At 45.2% G+C, this 19,879-nt stretch overlaps 4 protein-coding genes across 11 annotated transcripts in view; 2 read left to right on the top strand and 2 right to left on the bottom strand.

Annotated features, from left to right (window-relative positions):
• The window catches only part of DOP1A (DOP1 leucine zipper like protein A), a 77,078-nt gene extending 75,330 nt beyond the window's left edge, over positions 1 to 1,748 (top strand). For all 6 annotated transcript variants that reach the window (XM_075414447.1, XM_075414443.1, XM_075414448.1 and 3 more), the window contains one exon: positions 1,156 to 1,748. In XM_075414447.1, coding sequence (XP_075270562.1) covers positions 1,156 to 1,461 — 306 coding nt within the window. In that variant the 3' untranslated portion in view covers positions 1,462 to 1,748. The remainder of the gene's footprint in view (positions 1 to 1,155) is intronic.
• On the bottom strand, positions 1,744 to 12,970 carry PGM3 (phosphoglucomutase 3). 2 transcript variants are annotated; one of them, XM_075414449.1, is made up of 13 exons: positions 12,903 to 12,970; positions 12,030 to 12,235; positions 11,232 to 11,416; positions 10,658 to 10,725; positions 10,210 to 10,343; positions 9,905 to 10,100; positions 7,330 to 7,487; positions 6,458 to 6,541; positions 5,637 to 5,735; positions 5,191 to 5,307; positions 4,317 to 4,439; positions 3,348 to 3,521; positions 1,744 to 2,761 (listed from the first exon to the last, which is right to left on the bottom strand). In XM_075414449.1, the coding sequence occupies exons 2-13, from the start codon at positions 12,231 to 12,233 to the stop codon at positions 2,675 to 2,677; spliced, it is 1,629 nt and encodes a 542-aa protein (XP_075270564.1). In that variant the 5' UTR covers positions 12,234 to 12,235; positions 12,903 to 12,970; the 3' UTR covers positions 1,744 to 2,674. The 2 variants fall into 2 exon arrangements, with proteins under 2 accessions (XP_075270564.1, XP_075270565.1); XM_075414450.1 differs by having other exon boundaries at positions 12,891 to 12,946.
• Positions 12,971 to 13,015: 45 nt separating this feature from the next.
• Positions 13,016 to 16,170, top strand: RWDD2A (RWD domain containing 2A). 2 transcript variants are annotated; one of them, XM_075414441.1, is made up of 3 exons: positions 13,016 to 13,191; positions 13,413 to 13,631; positions 15,380 to 16,170. In XM_075414441.1, exons 2-3 carry the CDS (start codon positions 13,434 to 13,436, stop codon positions 16,055 to 16,057), a joined length of 876 nt encoding a protein of 291 aa, XP_075270556.1. In that variant the 5' UTR covers positions 13,016 to 13,191; positions 13,413 to 13,433; the 3' UTR covers positions 16,058 to 16,170. The 2 variants fall into 2 exon arrangements, with proteins under 2 accessions (XP_075270556.1, XP_009933925.1); XM_009935623.2 differs by lacking the exon at positions 13,016 to 13,191 and having other exon boundaries at positions 13,339 to 13,631.
• A 2,031-nt stretch (positions 16,171 to 18,201) lies between these two features.
• The window catches only part of ME1 (malic enzyme 1), a 185,258-nt gene continuing 183,580 nt past the window's right edge, over positions 18,202 to 19,879 (bottom strand). The window contains exon 14 of the mRNA XM_075414440.1: positions 18,202 to 18,559. Coding sequence (XP_075270555.1) covers positions 18,401 to 18,559 — 159 coding nt within the window. The 3' untranslated portion in view covers positions 18,202 to 18,400. The remainder of the gene's footprint in view (positions 18,560 to 19,879) is intronic.

Below are 19,879 nucleotides of genomic sequence, written 5' to 3'. Positions count from 1 at the left end.
GGCCGTGCAATCAGTAATCCTTACCTGGGGCTCTGCTTCCACTGCCGTCTCGTTCCGTGAGAGCCGGCTCTTCTGGAGCTGCGCAGCCGGCGGGGGCCTGGAGCTGCCTGGGCAGAGGCACGGCCAGGGCTGCGGGAGGGAGGCGATCGGGGGGGCTGTCCTCCATGGGGCCTTTGCCCTGCTTTTCTCCTTCCTTGCAGAATAAAAAGCAGCATTGCTGGAACTCTCCCATACTGGTTTGTCAGTAACAGTCCAAACAAGGTGTTTCTGGTGGTGACAGTATATTATTGTCTAGATTTGAGTATGTTTTTTGACTCAAAGAAAAAAGATGAAATGAGGGAAGAGTACCATATAAGCAGCTCGGATGTTGGTGCTCAGGTACTTTAGTATGCAGGTATTTAAGGCACCCCTGCGTAGGGTTACAGCAGGGTCCTGGTACTGCCTGCGAGCATCTGGTGTGCGACTGCTGCCTTCGCTGGTGGGGTTCCTGAAATTCCCCATGAAATGGAAGGTGCGTGACCGAGGGCTTCTGAGAACACCCAAAGAGTAACTGAACCACTTTCCTTTGAGGACAGCTTCAAGGGTTTGCTCAGAGCCTCCACGTGTGTTATTTCTGATACTTACAAACAGCACTGCTTTTGCTCTTCCTGCAAACGCTGAACTCTTCCCTTCAACGTGACAAAGCCTTGTTTCTATTTTACCTTCTTCTGGGGTTTGTTGTCACTAATGCTGGTGGTAGCATGAAGTGTGAGGGTTACCCGAGACCGGCCTGCTTTGGAAAGCCCCAAAGTGTAGCACACAGCTTGCCCAAGCAGCTGCGATACTGGCGATCGCTGGCTCAGGCTGTTGATGAAACCAGTGGGACGCTGCCTCAGGGGTGGTGGCCCTGCGCTGGGGCGGGGAACGTGGACGTCCATCACAGGGTTCCCCTTTGTGCCAGCTGATGGGCTGCCAGCCTGTACGCCGACAGCCACTGCTGCTGCAAAGCCTGGTGAGGGGAAGAGCAGGAGATCTGCTCCAGCATACATGTATTTCGTTGATAGGACAAATATTTTTGGAATATGGAAAAATACTTTATTGGGCAATAGTCTTTTATTTTTACCTGTGCTGCTTCTGTTTTGTCCTGTATTATTTCCCATTTCTCTCTGTCTACAGAAAAACCCGGAGGAAGACAGCTCAGGGAAAACACTAAGTTGGGAACCAGGCCACCTGCTTTTAACCATCTACACTGTTCGCAGCATTGAGCAGCTTTTGCCTTTCTTCAATGTACTCAGCCAAGTTTTTAACAGCAAAGTCACGAGCAGATGCGTTGGACACTCAGGGAGCCCTGTCCTTTACCCCAACTGTTTTCCGAGTAAGGACATCAAAATGGAGAACCTCAAGACCTTCTCCAGCAAAGCAAGACAAAAGATAGAAGAAATGGTCGAGAAGGATTTTCTTGAAGGTGTCATAAAAACGTGAACCAAACTGGTACTACTCAGCTTATATGTAACTATTTAAATGAAATACTGTATCTTTCCCAGTTGTATAGTATTCTTTTCTTACTTTGTATGTAATGAAATCATGTTGTATTTAAGTTAAATATTTGTAAATAAGAGAAAAGTTCTGGATGTGGCCTGAATGAAGTTTAAATATTGGTGGCTCATATTGATTATGGTGCCTACTATTTACAGTACATGTTTTGTTGTCTTGAGTTCTGTCTTTAAAAAAAAAAATCCTAAAAAAATACAAGGTGCACATTTTTTCAACTTGTTTTCAGTTTATTTTTGTATCTTTGTGGTTTTTTTAATCCATTGGAACTTGTGCTTATTTAGCAATCTGGAAAATGCCATCATGCTGGGAGTTAATACAGGAGTACAGTGAGAAATACGTTTGTCAGAAGTGGAGACCCTGAACTGAAATAGAGGGAGGAGGGCACTCGTGTATTTAAAATATCACGTGCCCCTGGCCCAGCCCCTTCACACTGCTGGGGAATAGTCAGGGCCACAAAAGACAAACTTGTCTCTGTCCCTTCCCTCTTAAATGTGATTATAAATAGTATTACTGCAAATTGCTTTCTAAGCAATACTTTAATTTCATAGGAGTATCTAATGAAGAGATTATTGCCATAATATGTATTATTTGCAAATGCTCTTGTTCATTATACTGTTTCCCCCTTGAGCTGAGGTGAGCTGGAGCTCAAGACCAGTGCCAGCCCCTGCCTTGCACAGATCAGTTGCTGTGGGAAGGGGGCGGAGATGATGTTTCCTCAGCAGCACACTGCAGCTATGGCGAGCACAGTCACTACAGAGCTCACCGCAAGCGTGCTGAGGGTGTGGGAGCTGCCCTTGGGGCACAACGTGACAATAACCTATGAAAGGGGCTGGCAGGGGGGGCAGAATTCCTCCCAGACCCAGCCAGGCCCCTGACTGACAAGAAGCAAGTCACCTCTAAGTCACTTCAGCTTCAGAATTTAGACAAACTCGCAGGGTGGAAGCATTCAGCAGCAAGAGCATCCCCTTAAGAGGTCAGTTGTTGAGAGGTAAAGAATAAGCAGAATAATATCCCACTCAGTTCTGATTAACCCTTGCCACTCTCAGGAAGAGTTGGGTATGTCCACAGTAGCAAAGGGTAAAGAAAGTAATATTAAAAAAAGAAGTCAGGCTACGAACTCTAACGGCAGTTGTATCATTCATTATAGAGGCTGGGGCGGTGCTCCCTTTCCACCAGCGAGGTGATAAACAGCCAGGCTTACTTCATGGGCGAGGGCATCCGCGTTCTCCTGTGGAAGGGTTTAGAAGGTAGTTACACCGGTGGCAGCACAAGGAGGGTTGAGCAAACACGTGACATTAAGGCAAGCCTTCTCCTGCAAATACTGTGCTCCCTATATTGCTCTGTGGCCTGCCACTGTGGGCACGCGGGCAGGAGTGTGTGAAGGGGAAAAGCAGCACCACTGCTTCTGCTGTCAACTTTAAATTCACATGTGGACTAGTTCTTAACAGCAACCAAAGTTTCTTTTGTTTTTATTTTGCCTCCCATGAAACCATGCGGTTACGGGCTGCTTTGATAGCTTTCATCTTAACCCTGAGTTCTCAGAAGACTGCCTGTCTTTTCAAAATCATCTAGTAGCAAATCTGTCTTTATAAACACTTAACTTTTAAACATTGAGGACATGAAACATCACTTTTATAAATAAAAGCCAAAGAGACTTTTTGTGATCACTAAGGTTTTTCCCAAATTCAGCACCTGTTAAGTGCGATGAAATTATGCGCATGTCAAGGTACTTCTCCCTCCATCACCCAGCGCTAAGCAGAAAACTGTTTAACATGCGCAAATCCACTTTGTGCCCCAGCTGTCCGAGCTCTGACCTGTGTGTCTGCTTCAGCGTATATCCTAACCACGTCTTCTGTTCCTGACGGACGGACAAACGCTCGTGACAATCTGTGCTTCTTTACGAGCGCATCAATTTTCTCCTGCAGCCCCGAAGGTGTAACCGCACGCCTTTCTGCATCCGTTGTGTCAATAACTCGCCGGTCTCCAACCTGCGGCATCAGAAACAGACAGTTTATTTGTGTGCTGGAGCTGCCTGATGAGAGCAGAATGAAAAAGGTCACGGGTAGGACAGAACTTCAGGCTTTGACGTGTTGCACTGCCTGTAGAAGGGCTCAGTTCGGGAGATCCCTGCTTAACCGGAACGCTTTGGGATCCCCAGGATCCCCGCTCAGCTGCTGCTCAGCACGGGTTAACCAAGCCCTGACAGGGCTCAGCTGCCGGGGATGGAAGGAGGGTCAGTTCTGAAGCCACGGCTTCTCCCAGTACATCAGAAAGCTTGAACTCTCTTCTCTGGCTAACTGAGAGCCCAGAGCTCCCTCACTGTGTCCAACAGAACGGCTAAACACGTGGGAGCCTGTTCTGCTCGAGCTCTTTGTCTGACTATTGGAGAGGAAGAAGACGTAAGAGCTTGAATATTCAAGTTTGTACAAAGGGGCACAGCGAGAAAAATCTGGCTGCCCAGCAGGCAAGGGCCTTTGAAAAATATGATTTTTCTAATCTGAAAGTTAAGAAAGAAAGTCTAAGTTAAAATTTTGAACAGTTTTGGTCAGGATTTTCCATTTAACATAGTTGACTTATTTAATATTTGCATAAGTCATATTTTCATTTTAGTCCAAGTGAAACCACCTTTGGGCTGTAACATGGCTTGTTTGGCCTAATTCTGCCCTTTAACGGGCTGTTTCAGCTTTAAAATAACGCTTATCTCAACACACGCAGGCAAGAGCCGCTGACAGCAGGGCCCCAAGAGGCCGCTGTGACCCGAGCCGGCGCGCTGTCTGACTCACCTGAACTTTGCGCAGCCGATTCGGCAGGTCAGTGTAGACGGCGTCCCACTGCTGCACGGTCAGACCTTTCAGCACCAGGATTGCTTCAATAACCAACATGTCTGAGATAGCGTCACCAACCGTCTGTCAACAGCAAGGGGAGAAACACCGGCGCAGTCAACAGTGGAGAAACGAAGGCATGGTCTGATCAGCAAGCTTCCAGCTGAGGAGAGCAAAAACGCAGCCAGGCTGACTTGCCTCAGTCGAGGCAGCTGAGGGTGGCTGGTTTGGGGGTCCGGCAGGAGTGCTTTGGTTTCGCCTCCTTACCACGCTGACCCTGTGGTAAGGACAACAGCAGGAGACTTGTACAGCTCTGCCAAGGGCAAATGCCAGTCCTCACCTCCGCCAGGCAGGACCAGCACCTCGCCGTTGTTCTGGGGTCAGGACGCCTCAAGCTGGCCCATGAAGTGCGACCTGGCACCGCCCCAGCCAAATAACAGCTGTGCTAGGACAGGGACTCCCAGGGCTGTGCGGATCGGGGCACTGGAACACCCCCATCCCCCTGTACCACATAAGTTAGTGAAAAACATCAGCTCAAAGATTACTTGCTGTTGGATCACGAACAAGTCGCTTCCTATCGCTAGGTTCCCATGCTATCCCACTCCCTCTGGGTCCTGAAGCCAGAAGATCGCACCAGATAAAAGCATTCTGCATCTACTTGTGGGAAAGCATTACATCTTCCTACAGGCAACGGTTCCTGCCCTTTTCTTCTCGGCCCCTTCCACCATGGCACCCGCTTCCTGCTCCAGCAGTCCCTGGCAGTAGCCTGACGGGAACTCACAACCAGGGTTAGCCGCATGGCTGTTAACACAGTGATTTGTTTCTCAGTTTTTACCTGATTAATCAGGTCAATCGTGTTTTCAAGCACCTTCGCTGCCTCTCTTTTTTCATCATCTTTCTCCTCTTTTGCCAGTTGTCTTATTTTATTTTCAGCAGCTTTACTAAATAATACCTGGAATAAATAGATGAGAGCTCATCAAGATCAGCCCACATCATGAACTAGGATATGTGCATCAATGAAGAAAAAACTTTTACTATTTAAGCCCAAATAACCATCACTGATGTTTGCTACCATGAATTCCCATGCCCACACAAACACAGAGGAGTTGCTGGCAATGCCATGATAAAGACAGAAGGGGGAAACAAGTCTGTTCTCAAACAAGCAGAACAAAGTCTTGTTTATAAATGCAAGCAGAGAGTGAAGAGACCTCCTCCTCCAGCTAATCCAACTCACATTTTGTACATTTTCACTGAACTTGTGCATTACGTGCTCACACTTACCGTACCATGTCCATTTGCCTCAAAATAAACACCAACATCAAACTCCTGGGCCTTGTGATGCAAGTGTTTCACTCCTGTTTTGACACAGTGCACAGGTACCTGCAGCCCAAGGATATGCAGAGAACGTAAACAGCGTTGCAGGCTCCGGTCAGTAGATGGGAACAGCAGGTAAAGCGCCAGGAACTGAGCACCAGCCCAGGTAGGCTGCTACAAACCCACCTGTGTTTCACAGCCGCTGACTCCCCAGAGCTAAAACTACCCACTATTTCTGAAGACCCAATTAAAAAGATTTCTTCATTCAAGTGGAAATAAAGGCTGGTGGTTTTTTGTTTTTTTTTTAAATAATAAATAAACAAAACCCCAAACCAAGAAAAACCCAATACATTTCACAGTTTCAGGGAACATACCAGATTCCTATCCAAACTGAAATAATACCTTAGCTCAATTTCTGTACTGAACAACATTTAACCTGTTGCAAAAAATGAAACAACCAGTGTAAAAGTGTCAAGGAGCCTTTAGAACTCACTTCATTGCAAAGCCATAAACTCCTCAACTTGTTCCAGAAGTAACAAGGGATTTTGTTCGCTTTTGCCGATTTTTTTTTTAAACTAGTGAAAGCTGACTAGAACTTTTTGAGTTTTGCTCTTCTGCATCCCCCTTACCGCCAAGAATTTAGTCGCTACTGCAGGTTTGAAAGAGTCATTTGTTTTAGCCTAATTTAAGTTCTCCTAGCAACATGACAGTGGCACTTATTTTCAAAGTAAACAGATTTGCAGTAAACAATACTTGCAGAAAACTACCAGGAAAAAAATGGAGAATACCTTCAGTGTTTCCTCAAGGTAGCGTGTCGAACTCCCATTGGCATAGGCTGTTTGTACCACGGCCATCTTTAGGGTCTGTCCCACCTGAGCAAACCCAGAGGCGAAGAAGTGCTTTACTGCCCGACAGGCACATAGCCAGACGAGTAGGATAACAGGAAGGATAATCAGAATTGTTAAACATACGTTCTCCGACAGACACTTAAAACTCCTGGGCATGAGAGGAAGGGACCAGCTCATAGAGAACTTCTATACGTGTCAGACGACATGAATTCTGTTCAAGTCTTTGTATAGCACGATTTTTGTGGCTGGCTTGAAGCAGCTCTCCAAGCTCAGGCTTTCCAAACCCCTGTTTCAGATTCAGCAAGCTCGGTGCACTGGCCAGACACATGGTGTTACATGAGGCCGTACACGCAAGCAGTGAAGTCACAGCTTCCAGTGCCACGTGAGCAAAGGCTGGTGGCAAGCACAAGTTCTCCTCACTGGCCAGTGTCTCTGCCACAGTGTAAGAGATGAGCTGGTCTCTAAGAAAACAAAACCAGGATACTTTTTCTAGGTTTAGTATCATAGACACCAAGTCTAAGAGGGCTTTTGAAAAAGAAAAGCTTTTTCTCTCTGTCCCCTGTGGGGAGAGGTTGCTGTGCGGCAGATAGTGGGTTTGGAGTAACGACACTCAAACCCTGTGACTACCACAACCAAGTTCTCATGCAAACAGAACCCCCAACCTCCATAAAGCTTCACAGAAATGCTGAGGGAAGGGCCGAACCCCAAATTAATGAAAAAGACCGCATACGTACAAACTGACACAGCTTCCTTAGACTGTTTTACACTTTACAAATTAAAGTGTCCGCATTCATTTCATATGTTAGAGTTACCTTGGCAAGAAGTTCTTTAAGAAAGATACTAATTAAAGTTGCTATTTTATCTCCATCAAGTAGATGAAAATCACCAGCTGCGTCCGTATAGTAATAAACAATTCTGTCTGCATCGCCGTCGAACGAGCAGCACCTCTCATTGGGCTTCAAGTCTAGCCCTAGTGCACACAGGGTTACAAATGAGTATTAGAGATAGAAAAAAAGATACAAAATGTTTAAATTAGTCCCAGTGTGGATCTCATGTGGAAATCAGCTCTGTGCAGACACACACACAAAACTGATGCTCTAAAACAGGCACTGCTTTTACCAAGAGGCTTGCAACAGGGGAGCTGTATTGAATGGCAACTGAAACGTGCCTATTCAGATCAAAAATATAAATACTAATATCAAAAACGCAGGTTCTCTAAACACGTATTATGCTACACCTTCTCCCCAGATGTGTATGAAAATCAGTCCCAGAACTGCTGTGTGTTGGCTCATCTCTAAATTTTGGAAATAAGCGTTGAATGTGAGTCATGGCACAAGGTTAAAATCCTGGCAGCAGCAGAACACCCACCCCTTTTCTCCCGCTCCTAGTCACCCCGGAGCACACCGAGTTGCACACACGGCCCACAGACGGAGGCGAATCGCCTTCCCCGGCTGCGCCGCACCCAGGCAGGAGGGGCTGTGCTGGGCTGGACACAGGGGGCTCGCCCAGCCCTCCCTTAGGGCCGTGCAGCCCCAGGTGTGGAGGCCACCCACGCTGGGGCAAAGTAGGGCTCCAGAGCTGTGTCACCTCCGCTTCCAGGCATCTGGCAGGTACACTGCGCACTCCTGGTAGAACACTGCTACATACTTCACCCTCCCGGGCATGTGGGAATTCACTATTTCTCCCTTGCATCAAAAATGCTGCTCTTCAGGAAACATTCCAGGGCCGTCTAATTTTATTCTAGTCCCACTTGACAGACCCGCACCTCCCCTTCACTTCCCTTCACACAGGAGACACACTCCCCTAATGCAAGACAAATGTGCAGGGGGGTCCCTGCCAGCAAAGCCGTCACCGAAGTGCAGTTACAACAGGAGGTGGCACCTAAATCCTACCACTGAAAACACAGCCCCACTCCAAAGCAACCACCACCAAGATTTCTCAGAGCTGTACGAAAAACATACAAGTGGATCTGCTGACTATGAAATACCTCATATTTAGTTTGCTTGATATTCAAGATACACAACAGTGTATACGATGCATAAGCAGTTCCCGCCTCAAAAACTTTCCAGGCTTAATGCCAACAGAGAAAATGGCTAGGAAGCGGTAACCACCCGACACAGCAAAGCCACACAAAAATGAACTGTGCTTTTATTAAGGTACATCTTGCTTTTCTTTAAGATGCCGGCCACACTAACCTCAGAGCCCATTTCTCAGCAGCTGCAGCTGGCCGTTCCCTAGGCTGATTTCAGACTCTGGAACTCAGCAGGGAGCTCCACAGGACACGCTGCACTCTGTAACCCCTTCTTGGGAAAAAGCATTTTAGTACACAAGCAGACTGGCCCACATTGCTGACACCTCGTCCTTCAGAGCACAGGAAACTATACCCCAAAACCTGCCTGTGTGTTCTCCTGCATGCCTACAGTGATACAGCAGAAAACATCCCACTGCCACCGAGGTCGTCAAGCGAAAACATGAGGTAACGGCAACTGCAACGTTTAACAGGTTGAGACGCCCCATGGACTCTAAACAGGAAGCTGTTATCACTCAACACTTCAGAGAAATAAGACCATTTATTCCAGTGAATGACTAGGAAAGCACATTTTTTTTTCCAGAGCGCTTCCCTGCACAGAAGCGACCAAGGAGTATCCCCTCCTGGGATTTAATGAATCCCAGTTAATGCCGGGATTCTGATGCGACACACAAGCATCCATCCCTGGCAGGGACTGCCGCTGCGCTGCTCCCCCTTCTAGGTTTCTCCAGCAGGCAAGCAGCGTGGCAAGGGGACAGCGACACCGTAGACTGGTGTTCAGATTTGGCCAGCAGTTGCAGCGAGGATGCAGTTGTCAAGTGGAAAACCCAGTTTAGCCTCATATAACCTAATATCCACACTAGCCTGCTTCCCCAGTTCAGGGATTTTCTTTTATGCACTTTGCAGGACATTGGTTGAAATCATTTCCTCACTGGTTTATGTCAGTCAGTCAGTCTGCCGGCACCAAGCTGTGAATTACCCCAGCTCTTCCTCAGCAACACAGAAAAGGTTCCCCAGCCCACTATGTAAATGTTTCTTGATAACACAAAGGGAAGTAAAGTAAATAACAGTAAGCCAGCCCTGACTGATCTTTAGACTCCACCAGCTAAATATTCAGACCGGACTGTCAAACATATTTCAGCCAGTTGGAGATGCACTGTACTCCTCCAAACAATGCAGACCAACATCAACTAGGGATGTGCCAAACCCTCTTTCCACTGCACAAGTAGAACCATTCATGCAGCCACTTCATAAGAAACAGGGAGCTCAGCTAATCCAAAGATGACACACCATTGCTAGACACTGCGCTTTCAGATCTGGAGAGGAGGTAAAAGGATATAAAGCTACTGACTACGTACCTCTAGGTGGTTTTTGGTGAACTTTCACAAAATCTGCACCACACAAGTGATTGAGTTTCTCCTTGGTTCCATCGTTATATAGGTGAATTAGCACCTCCTTTGGAAAGTAGGGCTTCATTTCCAATAGTTTCAGGGCTCCTATTCCATTGGCACAGTCAATCTTCAGGTGCCTCTGACTCTCTCCGGAGCTGGGAGACTTAGCACAGGGGAAGAAGGGGCAAAGTGAACTCATACCCTAGCAGGTTAACAACCAGAAGATACTAATTTTGTACACTTGCATGAAGACGACAACACCCAGTATTAACCTGTTTTATCAGTTCTGTAAAAGCTTTGGACAGTTTTTCATAATAACCTTCCAGCGTTGCTTTCCCATACTGCCCTTGGGTGTTTCGACAGCAGACCATGTAATGCAACTGTGGTGTTGTCACCAGACCATAATCTAGCATAAAACAAAAGGCACAACATTCAGAAATAGAATACTACATTAATACCTCCTTAAAAGTTGTACAGTATTTGCTGTTCTACAGTAAACAGACAAATGCAGGGCAGGAAACCCACATGAAATTTTTCGCGTTCTGTTATGAAAAGACGAACCCCCCCCCACGCTTGCACTAAGGCCATGCAACTACCCTGCAAGAAGATCGTTACAAGCAAAAATGGAAATGGTGTCTGGGCTGCTGCCTTAGGTCTACATAACAGTCACACTTGCAGCTCTAGTCTGATTTAAAGTTTTTATGTAAAAGTTCAACATACCGTGGTACTGACCACCTAGAATGGAGATACCATCTATTACCGACCGAGAAAGCTTCTCGCTGCTTGGCCTGGAAAACAACAAATACGATCGATAACCTTTACAGAAGATGTTTATGTATGGACTTGGGAAGGAAGCACAAGTGGAAGAAGACTATAGGCTTCCTGCCAGCAGACTTAGATTCAGTATGAAGAAATCCATACCTTTTTCTATTGTAGGCACCTCCTAAAAAAGAAGCTTGACAGCCACCACCCCAGAGGATTGCAAAGACAAGCAAACTGCTGAACACACATGGACGCCACACAGTACCCACAAAAAACCTCCAGAAACCCACAAGAAAGCCTCCTGTTCAGAAACAGTGCTAGGAAGTTCTGATAACTATCAAGGAAGCTAATATAGGAACAGAACTGGAAAACTTTTGTTTATGGCTATAATCATAAATTAACAGGCAGCAAACTAGGCATTAAAAAAAGAACGCATAATCTGGCTGCAGAGGGGAAACATCCATAAGCACCCACAAAGAAAATGTTTGCATTTCAATAAAAGCATCATATATCTACAGTCATTTCTAACTACCTGGTGTCTCTACCAATAAAAACTGAAGCATCTTTGTGCAGGTTCACTGCTGCTTTTTGGCAGATCTCCGTTATTATTTGCTGTAATTCTCCCTCCTCTGCATTTGCTAGTTGTGTGGCATACTCTTCCCAGGAAGGGTGCAGCATTTCTCCAAGAGGATCAACCAGCTTTACGCCATTATCTTCCTTAGAAGAAAAAAAGAACAAAGGCTGAAAAGTGGGAAACTTAATAAAATCTCTTTGAAAACAGCTGACAGATGGTTCAATCACATTGCTGCTTTAAATGTGAAGTGTTTCTGTGAAGCAATAGCTTAGCTGTTTATTTAAACCTCCAACAAGCCCAAAACAGTAACATAATCAGCATATTAAGTAACCAACTTTCCCCCTTACAATTTTGGTATGAAATTTATTTGATATTAAAATGATGTAAGGGTAGAGTCTAATAACCTGAAATGCTACGCAGCAGCTGAATGTCTGATTTGTAATTGCTGCATCTCTTTATTTTTTAAACTTGCAGATTTTGCTCAAAGGTTCATCTCTTCTCAAGGGTACTCCTAGCTTGCCAACGTTACAATTTTCCTACATTACAGCATTCCCACATGAGAGAAAATGACACTTGTGTATACAGGGAAAAGTAACTTCAAATATGCTGAAAATTGTATTTACAAGGAGCAGGCTAAACACATGTTTTAAGCAGGTCCAGGTGCCTTCAGGATCTGGTGTCTCGGTACCATGAAGAGCTTTGATTCCACCAGACTGATCACATCTACTTTCTTTTTAGAGAAAAGTTGGTTCTTACTTCAGGATTGTGAGATGCTGTAACCATGACGCCGATAGTAGATACCACAGCTTTGGACCTGAGGACTGCCAGCAAGCCCATGCGGAACATGACGTGATCAAGCTGCTCAGCCTTGGTGCGAAACCCCGCAGTGCCATACTGAAGAGTAAGCCCAGCAGGTTTAGGATGTAGTGCTGAGTATTTCTTAAGGACTTCAGCATCCATTTCTAGAGAAGGAAGTAACACAGATGCCAAGTGAGAGAAGTCACAATAATTAGTTTTGCATTTCGCACTTTATTTAATTTTGAAGCCCGCAGACACCTTAACCTGTCCGTATCAAGCCCCTTGGTGGGACTGCGAGGGCGACCACCACCAGGGCAGCCCACGGAGGAGGCTCTATGCTCCCAGCACAGCGCTGAACAGAGCTCGGCTGGGTTTCTCCAGGTCGCGAAGGGGCAACGCGAGGTAGATGAGGAGAGCCACCACTCTCCACCGGCCGGACCCAGGGATCCCGACCAAGGCCCTGCGAAGGGCTGGACGTTTCTCACGGCAACGTCACCCCCTCAGCCACGTCTTTCCCAACCTTAGCGACCCTACGATTCCACAGACCCGACTTTCGAGTCCAAAGCAGCCCGTCCTTCCCCTGCGGCCACGGGGAAGGCCCCAGCAGCGCCGACCCGACGCTCCACCCGGACAGCGGCTCTGCCACGGAGCTCCGCACGGCCCCGCCGCCGCGGCTGCCGCCCCGCCCCAGGCACCGACAGTCGGGGAGAGCCGGCCGCGCTCACGCCGACACAAGCGGCTCCAGCAGCCGCCCGTGCGCCCGCCCGGCACCGCCGCCCGCCCCGGGCCCACCGCTGAGGGACAGGAGCCCCGCCGGACCTCCCGCCTCACCGGGGCCACGCAACCGTCGCCGCGCTCCTCTTCCTCAGCCCGCGCGGCCACGCCCCCGAGCCTCCACGCCCTACCGAGTGCGCATGCGCACTCCGCCGCCCGCCCGCCGCTCGCGGAGGGGCCGTTGAAGGGCTGCGCTCCGGGCTGAGGGTGGCGGTGGGAGGCTGGGGGTTGCGCGCCGCTTCCTCGCCGAGGCGGCGGCGGCACGAAGAGCCGCATCGCCTCCCCTCCGCCCCGGTCCGGCTGCTGGCTGCCCTCCGCCGTGCTGAGTGGAGCCGTCGCGGCCCAGGTGAGGCTGCCGTCGCGCATGCGCGGCCCGGCGTTGCCGGCCCCGGCTCCACGTCGCCTTCCCTTACCCGGCTGGGCCGTGGGGCGCGCCTGCAAGGGACCGGCTTCCGAGCGCTTCGTCCCCAGCCGTATTTAATCAGACTCTGTCCTTCAGGAGTTGTGGGGCTTCCCGGCGTGGTGCTAAACCTCACTGGGTGTCAAACCCCGGGCCTCTTGTTTCAGGTGCGTGTGGAGGGCAGTGCAATGGCTGTCACGGTAAAAGAATGCCTGGAGCTCCAACTACTGGAAGTGGAAATGCTCCTTTCAATGTTTCCCCAAAAAGGTGAAGTGAATCTGGATGAGGGTGCTGTGCCCGGCGTGCAGCGCTACCTGAGAAACGGGGATGGAGCTCTGCCCCCACAGCTCGAATATTCGATTGCCTTTGATGTAGGGGAGGCAAAGGTGAGAATTCCACATAGATGTGTTCATCTGTGTTGTTTTCTTTACTCCTAGTGCAGACACTTAAAAACTGTACTGGAAAAATGGAGGAAACTCACCCCCACCCCCCCAATTTCTGTTTGTTGTTTCAAAAGTCAAGAGTAACAAAAAGCTCTTGTTTTTAATTATTTATTTGAGTCTGACTTGATTTGGGCAAGAGAGGCTAATAGAATCACTGGTAGGAATAGACAACTGACATCAGTGGCACACACAGCATTCACAAGCTAGGGTTGCGCTTACATGAGCGTTGTTAGTTTACTGGTTTAGAAAGAGTTGTGTGTTACAAAGGCAATGCTTCCCTCATGGGAATACATATGTTGGACCTTACATTATTCTGGCAAAACCACCCTATTATTTCTCTCTTCCACCCCTTGCCACGCGTACTAACATTCCTTAATCTGTGTTTGAAATACGTTAATGTAAAAATAGCCCCAAATGGCAGAATACTATTAAGAAGAGTCACACAAACACTAAAACAAACCCCAAAGCTTAGGAGTATAAGGAGTTCCAATAGCTTATCCAATTGAAGAAAAGGTTACATATGACAAGTGATGTAAATGCTTGCATAGAGAACAGAGCCAGAAGTATAGGTCTGAGTATATAAAAATTCAATGACTAGAAATTGAAAACCAAGAAACTAGTTATATATAAAATGTACTAGAAGTATATGCATTTTCCTAGGAATAAGGATAATTAAACATTGGAACAATTTACTGAGTAACGGGGTGGCCTCGTGATTATTTGGAACCTTATGTACAGGCTTAGATATGTTTCTAAAATGCAGCCCTTTGCCAGCCTTCTGAGAGAAGTTCCATGAACTGCACAGGGAGGGCTTCTGCAGGAACAATTTTTTTTCCGTGGCAGATTGTCAAAGAACTTGGAAAGATAATCAGTAAGTTCACAATTCGCTTTTCTCTGCAGGACTAATAATTTGATTGTACACTGTAGTGAAAGTGCCCTAATGGTATACAAGAGTCCCAAGCACTGAGGACACATAAATCCTCAGCTGCCCTTGGACCAGAGGTAGGGTTCAGTTTCCAAAGAACTGAGGTGCTCCATTTTAAGACACTGTAGGAATAATTGAGAGAAGTTCAACAGCCTATGGTTTGTAGGAGATCAGTCAAGATAATCTGGAGGTTTCCCCAGCCTAAACTGCACGTAGATCTTCTTATGCCCTATATTCCTGAGAGTGCTTCCTTTGTTAGGGTGAATACTTGCTTAAAGTAATAATAATACCTCTACAATCATAAACACTGTTTTGTATAACTCTTGGCCTTGTTTTCCTGGGGTAGATCCAGCAGCTGGGCCGAGTTCAGTGATGAGATACACGTTTGGTAAGGGACAAGATTCTCAAAAGCCACGCACCCTTTGACTCTGAGAGAGTGGTAGTTTATCACGGTAGCAACATTGAGCACGTACTGAGAACAAGCAGTAGAAATACCCCCAGAGGGTAACCGTGTACCTTCTCTCAAGCTACAGCAGCATTTCTGTAAACAACAGAAGAAAATATTAGATATGTTGTGAGAGTCCCAGCATGGTGCAACAAAACGAAATGAGTGTACAAAAGGAAAGTGACAGAAGTAATTCCAGTCGTCAGGATGTTGCAATCTTGATTACATCTCATAATCTACTTTTGACAGGGAAGAAGAGTCTAGCATGTCTTTCAGTAGCTGCAGAATTCATTTTCTTTGTGTGTGTGTTCTGTTTCTAAGGTAAAAGTGGAATTGCAGGTACTGCTGCCTCATATGTATCCTCATGTAGCTCCTCAGCTTTTTGTGAGGTCAAATGCACTCCACAGACAGCAACAGCTGCAGCTCAACACCGGTCTCACTTCTCACATCAGCTCTTTGGATTCAGGTGAACTGTGTATATATGAAGCTGTGCAATGGGTGAAAGACAACAGCCCGCCTTACCTGGAAAACAGCAAGATCTCTTCTGAAAGTGCTTCGAAAGAAGTCGTAGTTAAAGAAACATTGCATCGCATGTGGATCTACAGCCATCATATATATAGGCAGGAACTGAGGAAAAAGATTTTTGACTGTGCAAAGAAGTTAAATCTGACTGGTTTCTGCCTGACAGGGAAACCTGGTGTCATCTGTGTGGAGGGACTGAGAGCAAACTGTGAAGAGTTCTGGTGTGTTATTAGGTATCCCAACTGGAAGCATATTTCATGCAAGCATACAGAGAATATAGAAACGGAGGGAAGCATCGATAATCTTCGTCTCTTTCATGCTTTTGAAGACCTACAGTTTCAGGCACATGGTGATTATGGCCTGAGGAATGACTATCACATGGATCTTGGCCAGTTCCTAGAATACCTAAAACAACATCGAAGTGGACATATTTTTCAGATTTTATTTGGTGTCAAAGGCAAAGTTTCAGAAAAATAAAGTGTGTAAGGAGTTAGAATTTTGGACAGCAAGAGATGATACTTACAGAAATACATGTAAAATATAGAAACGTAAAAAAACTGTATATTAAATAAAGATACATATTAACTTTACCAATCTTTTCTATGTCAAATTGGTACTGAGAGACAATTTTCCAGCAGCTTGTAAGAGCAAAAGATACTGATGGCTCATTAGGCAGTGTTTTCCTATGGGGTAGTGTGCTGAGTGTGTATTTAGATAGTGAATTGCAATTCAATCCTCCAATTTATAATGGATTACCATATTTTAAAGTTATCAATATAATATGGAGATGAAGAATGCTACTGAAAAGTCCTCAGTAGCTGTGCCTTAAGGGACCACCAGCTTACCGCCTTCCCCTTTTGTCACTGAGCACAGTAATATGAAAATTGGTACTGAGCAGTAAAAGCAGACTCACTGTTGAGCTGTAGAGGTTTGGCTGTTCCAATGACAAAACCAGGCCATTTTGACAGCTGCTCTTTAAAGACTGTTTCAATACACTCAACTGGTGACTACAAAAATAACAGATATTATTTTATTTCAAATAAAACACAAGGAAATTTTTTAATACTGTTCTCAAAATAGCAATATATTGAAATACAGAGGACAGCAGAGTTTCTGGTTCCTCAGAATGGTGATTAACATACATTCCTTCACTGTCATAAGTGTATTTTTTATATGATCTTAACTTTGTCCAAAAGTACAGTAAAGCAAAAAATGTTTACATTTTCCCATTATGCAGTGAGGGAAAAGGTGCCTCTCTTTGTGAATTCAGGACCTGCAGTCTGCAGTTGTGGCAGAGCAGAGGGGCTGGACAAATAAAGTTATTTTTTAGTTTGTATGGATAATCTGTATAGCACGATAGTAGAAAAAGTGTTCAAGTACACTTTGTTTCCAGAACTGTCCAGAAAGTATATTACATTTTTCTGGGAGGGGTAATTCTGTAACAACTAATATTTCTTTGGGGGTTTCTTTAGAACGTTTATGTATGACCGCAGATTCCACACAATCATGACTCAATACAACAATTTGCATTCAGTCCTGTTGGGAAGTTGCCAAATGATAAACTTTTTCCTTTGAAATAGCAAAACAAACCGGTTTAGAAATAGGCTTTATCTGTGAGATTTTAACCAGAAGGAAGTGGGGAAGGCAACACTGGCACAGGTCAGAAAGTCTGTGCAGGAGGGTGGTCAAACAATTCAGAGTTAGAGCTGTCTAAAGCTTTATTCTGAACACAAGCTTTATCAATAAAGTTGCAAAAACTAAAGACCATACTGATGAAATTGAGCTAACCAGATCATTCAAATAGTAGTAAGCAGAAATAATTAGTAAATATCAAAGAATTAACAAAACATGTTTGCTCCCCCCCCATAATGATGGACCCTCCTCCCCATAATAATTATTCCTTTAATAGACCTCAGCTTGGTGATTTGCAAGTTTGTTACTAAGAATAATACTTTATCACATATGATGTGTGTTTAAAAATACATTGGCCTCAAATACTACAGGAATACATTAGGTTTAATACATACACAAAAAAACCTACCACCTGCCAGACATCTGATGTTTATAAGAAAATGCTTTGTCAAAAAGAAGCCTATCCATAACATTTGGATACTCCCTTTTTCTCAAGAACATGGGTGTCCAAGCACTTCCATGAACTTCAGGCCAAACAATTGCAGTGTATCAGAACAGCAGTTATCTTGGTGGGGGAATGAAATTTTTGATCATCTACAGGTCTTTAGCTTAGCTAAGTAACGTTAAAATATTTTAATTAGATATGAACAAAAAGTTCTTGTTAGAAAATTTTCATTACTCCACACAGAAGCAGCCAATAAGGCTTTTCTTTGGAGGAAAATAGTCTAGCCTTACTGTTGTTTAAAGTTTGGGGTTTTTTTTAAATAATAGCTTGACAAATTACATTATGACCTGTAATGGATTAAACAGTCATTGTATGCATTTCTTAATTTTCCATGGTACCATTTGTCTGCTTAGGTTCTCATTGACATTTGTGACAAAGATCTCAACTCAAGATACAACCACTTCTTTCGATAACAAAAAGATCTGTCAAACTATAGTGTAGGATATCTCAATTAAAATAATAATCAAAATGACCAAACAACACATAGTTCTCAGATTAATTTTTATTTTCTGGTATATAATTAATATGATTTCTTGATCTGAGTTTCTAAGCAAGTATTACGATTTAGAAAAAGTTTTCTGCATCTTAAAAAATCAGCTATTCTTAGGCTTCCTAGGCAGAAATGTTCTGAATATTTTAATGCTTTTGAATTGCTGCGAGTTTGTTCATTCATCATTAAGTATTTACAGTTTCACTTTCATGGCTTCTTCGGGCCAGGTATAGGAGTCAGCCAGAAAGCTGTTGTAATCGGTACTGTAAACCTGAGAGCGGATGAAGGCTTCTAGGTCCTTGGGCTGAGGATAGGTGGAGGCAGTTTTGTTCCTGTAGGCTTCTTCTGCAATCTAGAAAGAGGCATTAAAATCCAAATTAGTGCTGATAAACTATTTGAGTACATTTAGCAGGATTTAAAAGTAGGAATTAGTTCAAAATCAGGGTAAGGCTTCATCTTCTCCAGTGCCGACAGTCACCTCTGTTCGATGATGTTTGCATTGAAGCGAGTCTGACTCATGCTGCTTTTGAACAGGGTTATGTGTCCTTGCTGTTACAGTGCTCCTCCTTGTCCAGTAGTACCCTAGCTTTTGTTGTGCAGCAGGGGATAAGATATTCCACAAACCCCAAGCACTGAGGTACAATTTCTGCTTTTCCATTGTCAGGTTACCCTGGTTTACCATCTTCTCTGAAGCACTGTAAGAAAAGTGTGATTTGTTCAAAGCCTCCATGCTCCCTGCATATTAGAGAAGTTTATTATTTGCCATAGTTTGATAACATATTTCCTACAGGTAAGCTCAGGAGAAAAAATTAGTCCTACCCAGTGCACAGGTTTAATCCTGGAGATAGTTGGGGGAAATACAAATATCTGCTTGCTTTTTTCTCACCTAGGCCATACCTAAGTGAATCAATAATGCATCACAAGTACAAAGAAAAATGAAGTTTAGAAGGGGCTGGAGCCCGCTCAACACAGCAAAGTAGCGTCTGAAGAACACCCGCTGGAGAAATGTGTATCTCTAGAGGGGACATTCACCTATGAAGCAAAAGAAATCTGACAGACTGGTCTTACGCAGCAGCACTCATTGGGAAGATCTGCTTCAAGATGCATTTGGCAAACCGACAAATGCTCCTACTTCGAATAAAGGGAAGACAGTCTCCTTCCTGCTCTCCTTAGCTCTCTTTAAAACATAAATGGTTTAGCTTGGTGAGAAGCTGACACCCCAAGTCACCGTATTTAGACTTCCTTCTAGGCTTAATCTGAAGCCCAACTTGGTTTGTCTGAGAAGCACTTTGGAGTTTTACGTAAGAGTTTGTCTTCAGATCTGTGTGCACAATTGTCATGGTTGTATAAGATCTGACGCCACATTTGGCGTTCCAAAAAATTTTGAGTGTATTCCTCCCCTGGAAAAGGCAGAGGCCATCGCTGAACCTCTTGGGCTATATGAGCCAGAACAGATATTTGCAGGAATATAGTTTCAACTGAGATCCGTCAGAACAAATTGTTTGGTAACATTTGCCTCTTTTGTATTTTACATAACATGCACAGGTAGAGGAGGAATTTCTATCACTGTGTTTCTGCCAAACGCGCAGGCAGTTTGATTTCACCTGAGGAACAGAGGTAATATTTTGACATCTACAGAGCAGGCTTATTACTTGCTTAAGAAATTGTGAAC

This window comes from Opisthocomus hoazin, chromosome 2, assembly GCF_030867145.1.
Source record: "Opisthocomus hoazin isolate bOpiHoa1 chromosome 2, bOpiHoa1.hap1, whole genome shotgun sequence".
Taxonomy (NCBI): domain Eukaryota; kingdom Metazoa; phylum Chordata; class Aves; order Opisthocomiformes; family Opisthocomidae; genus Opisthocomus; species Opisthocomus hoazin.
This window is presented reverse-complemented; position numbering and strand designations above follow the sequence as displayed.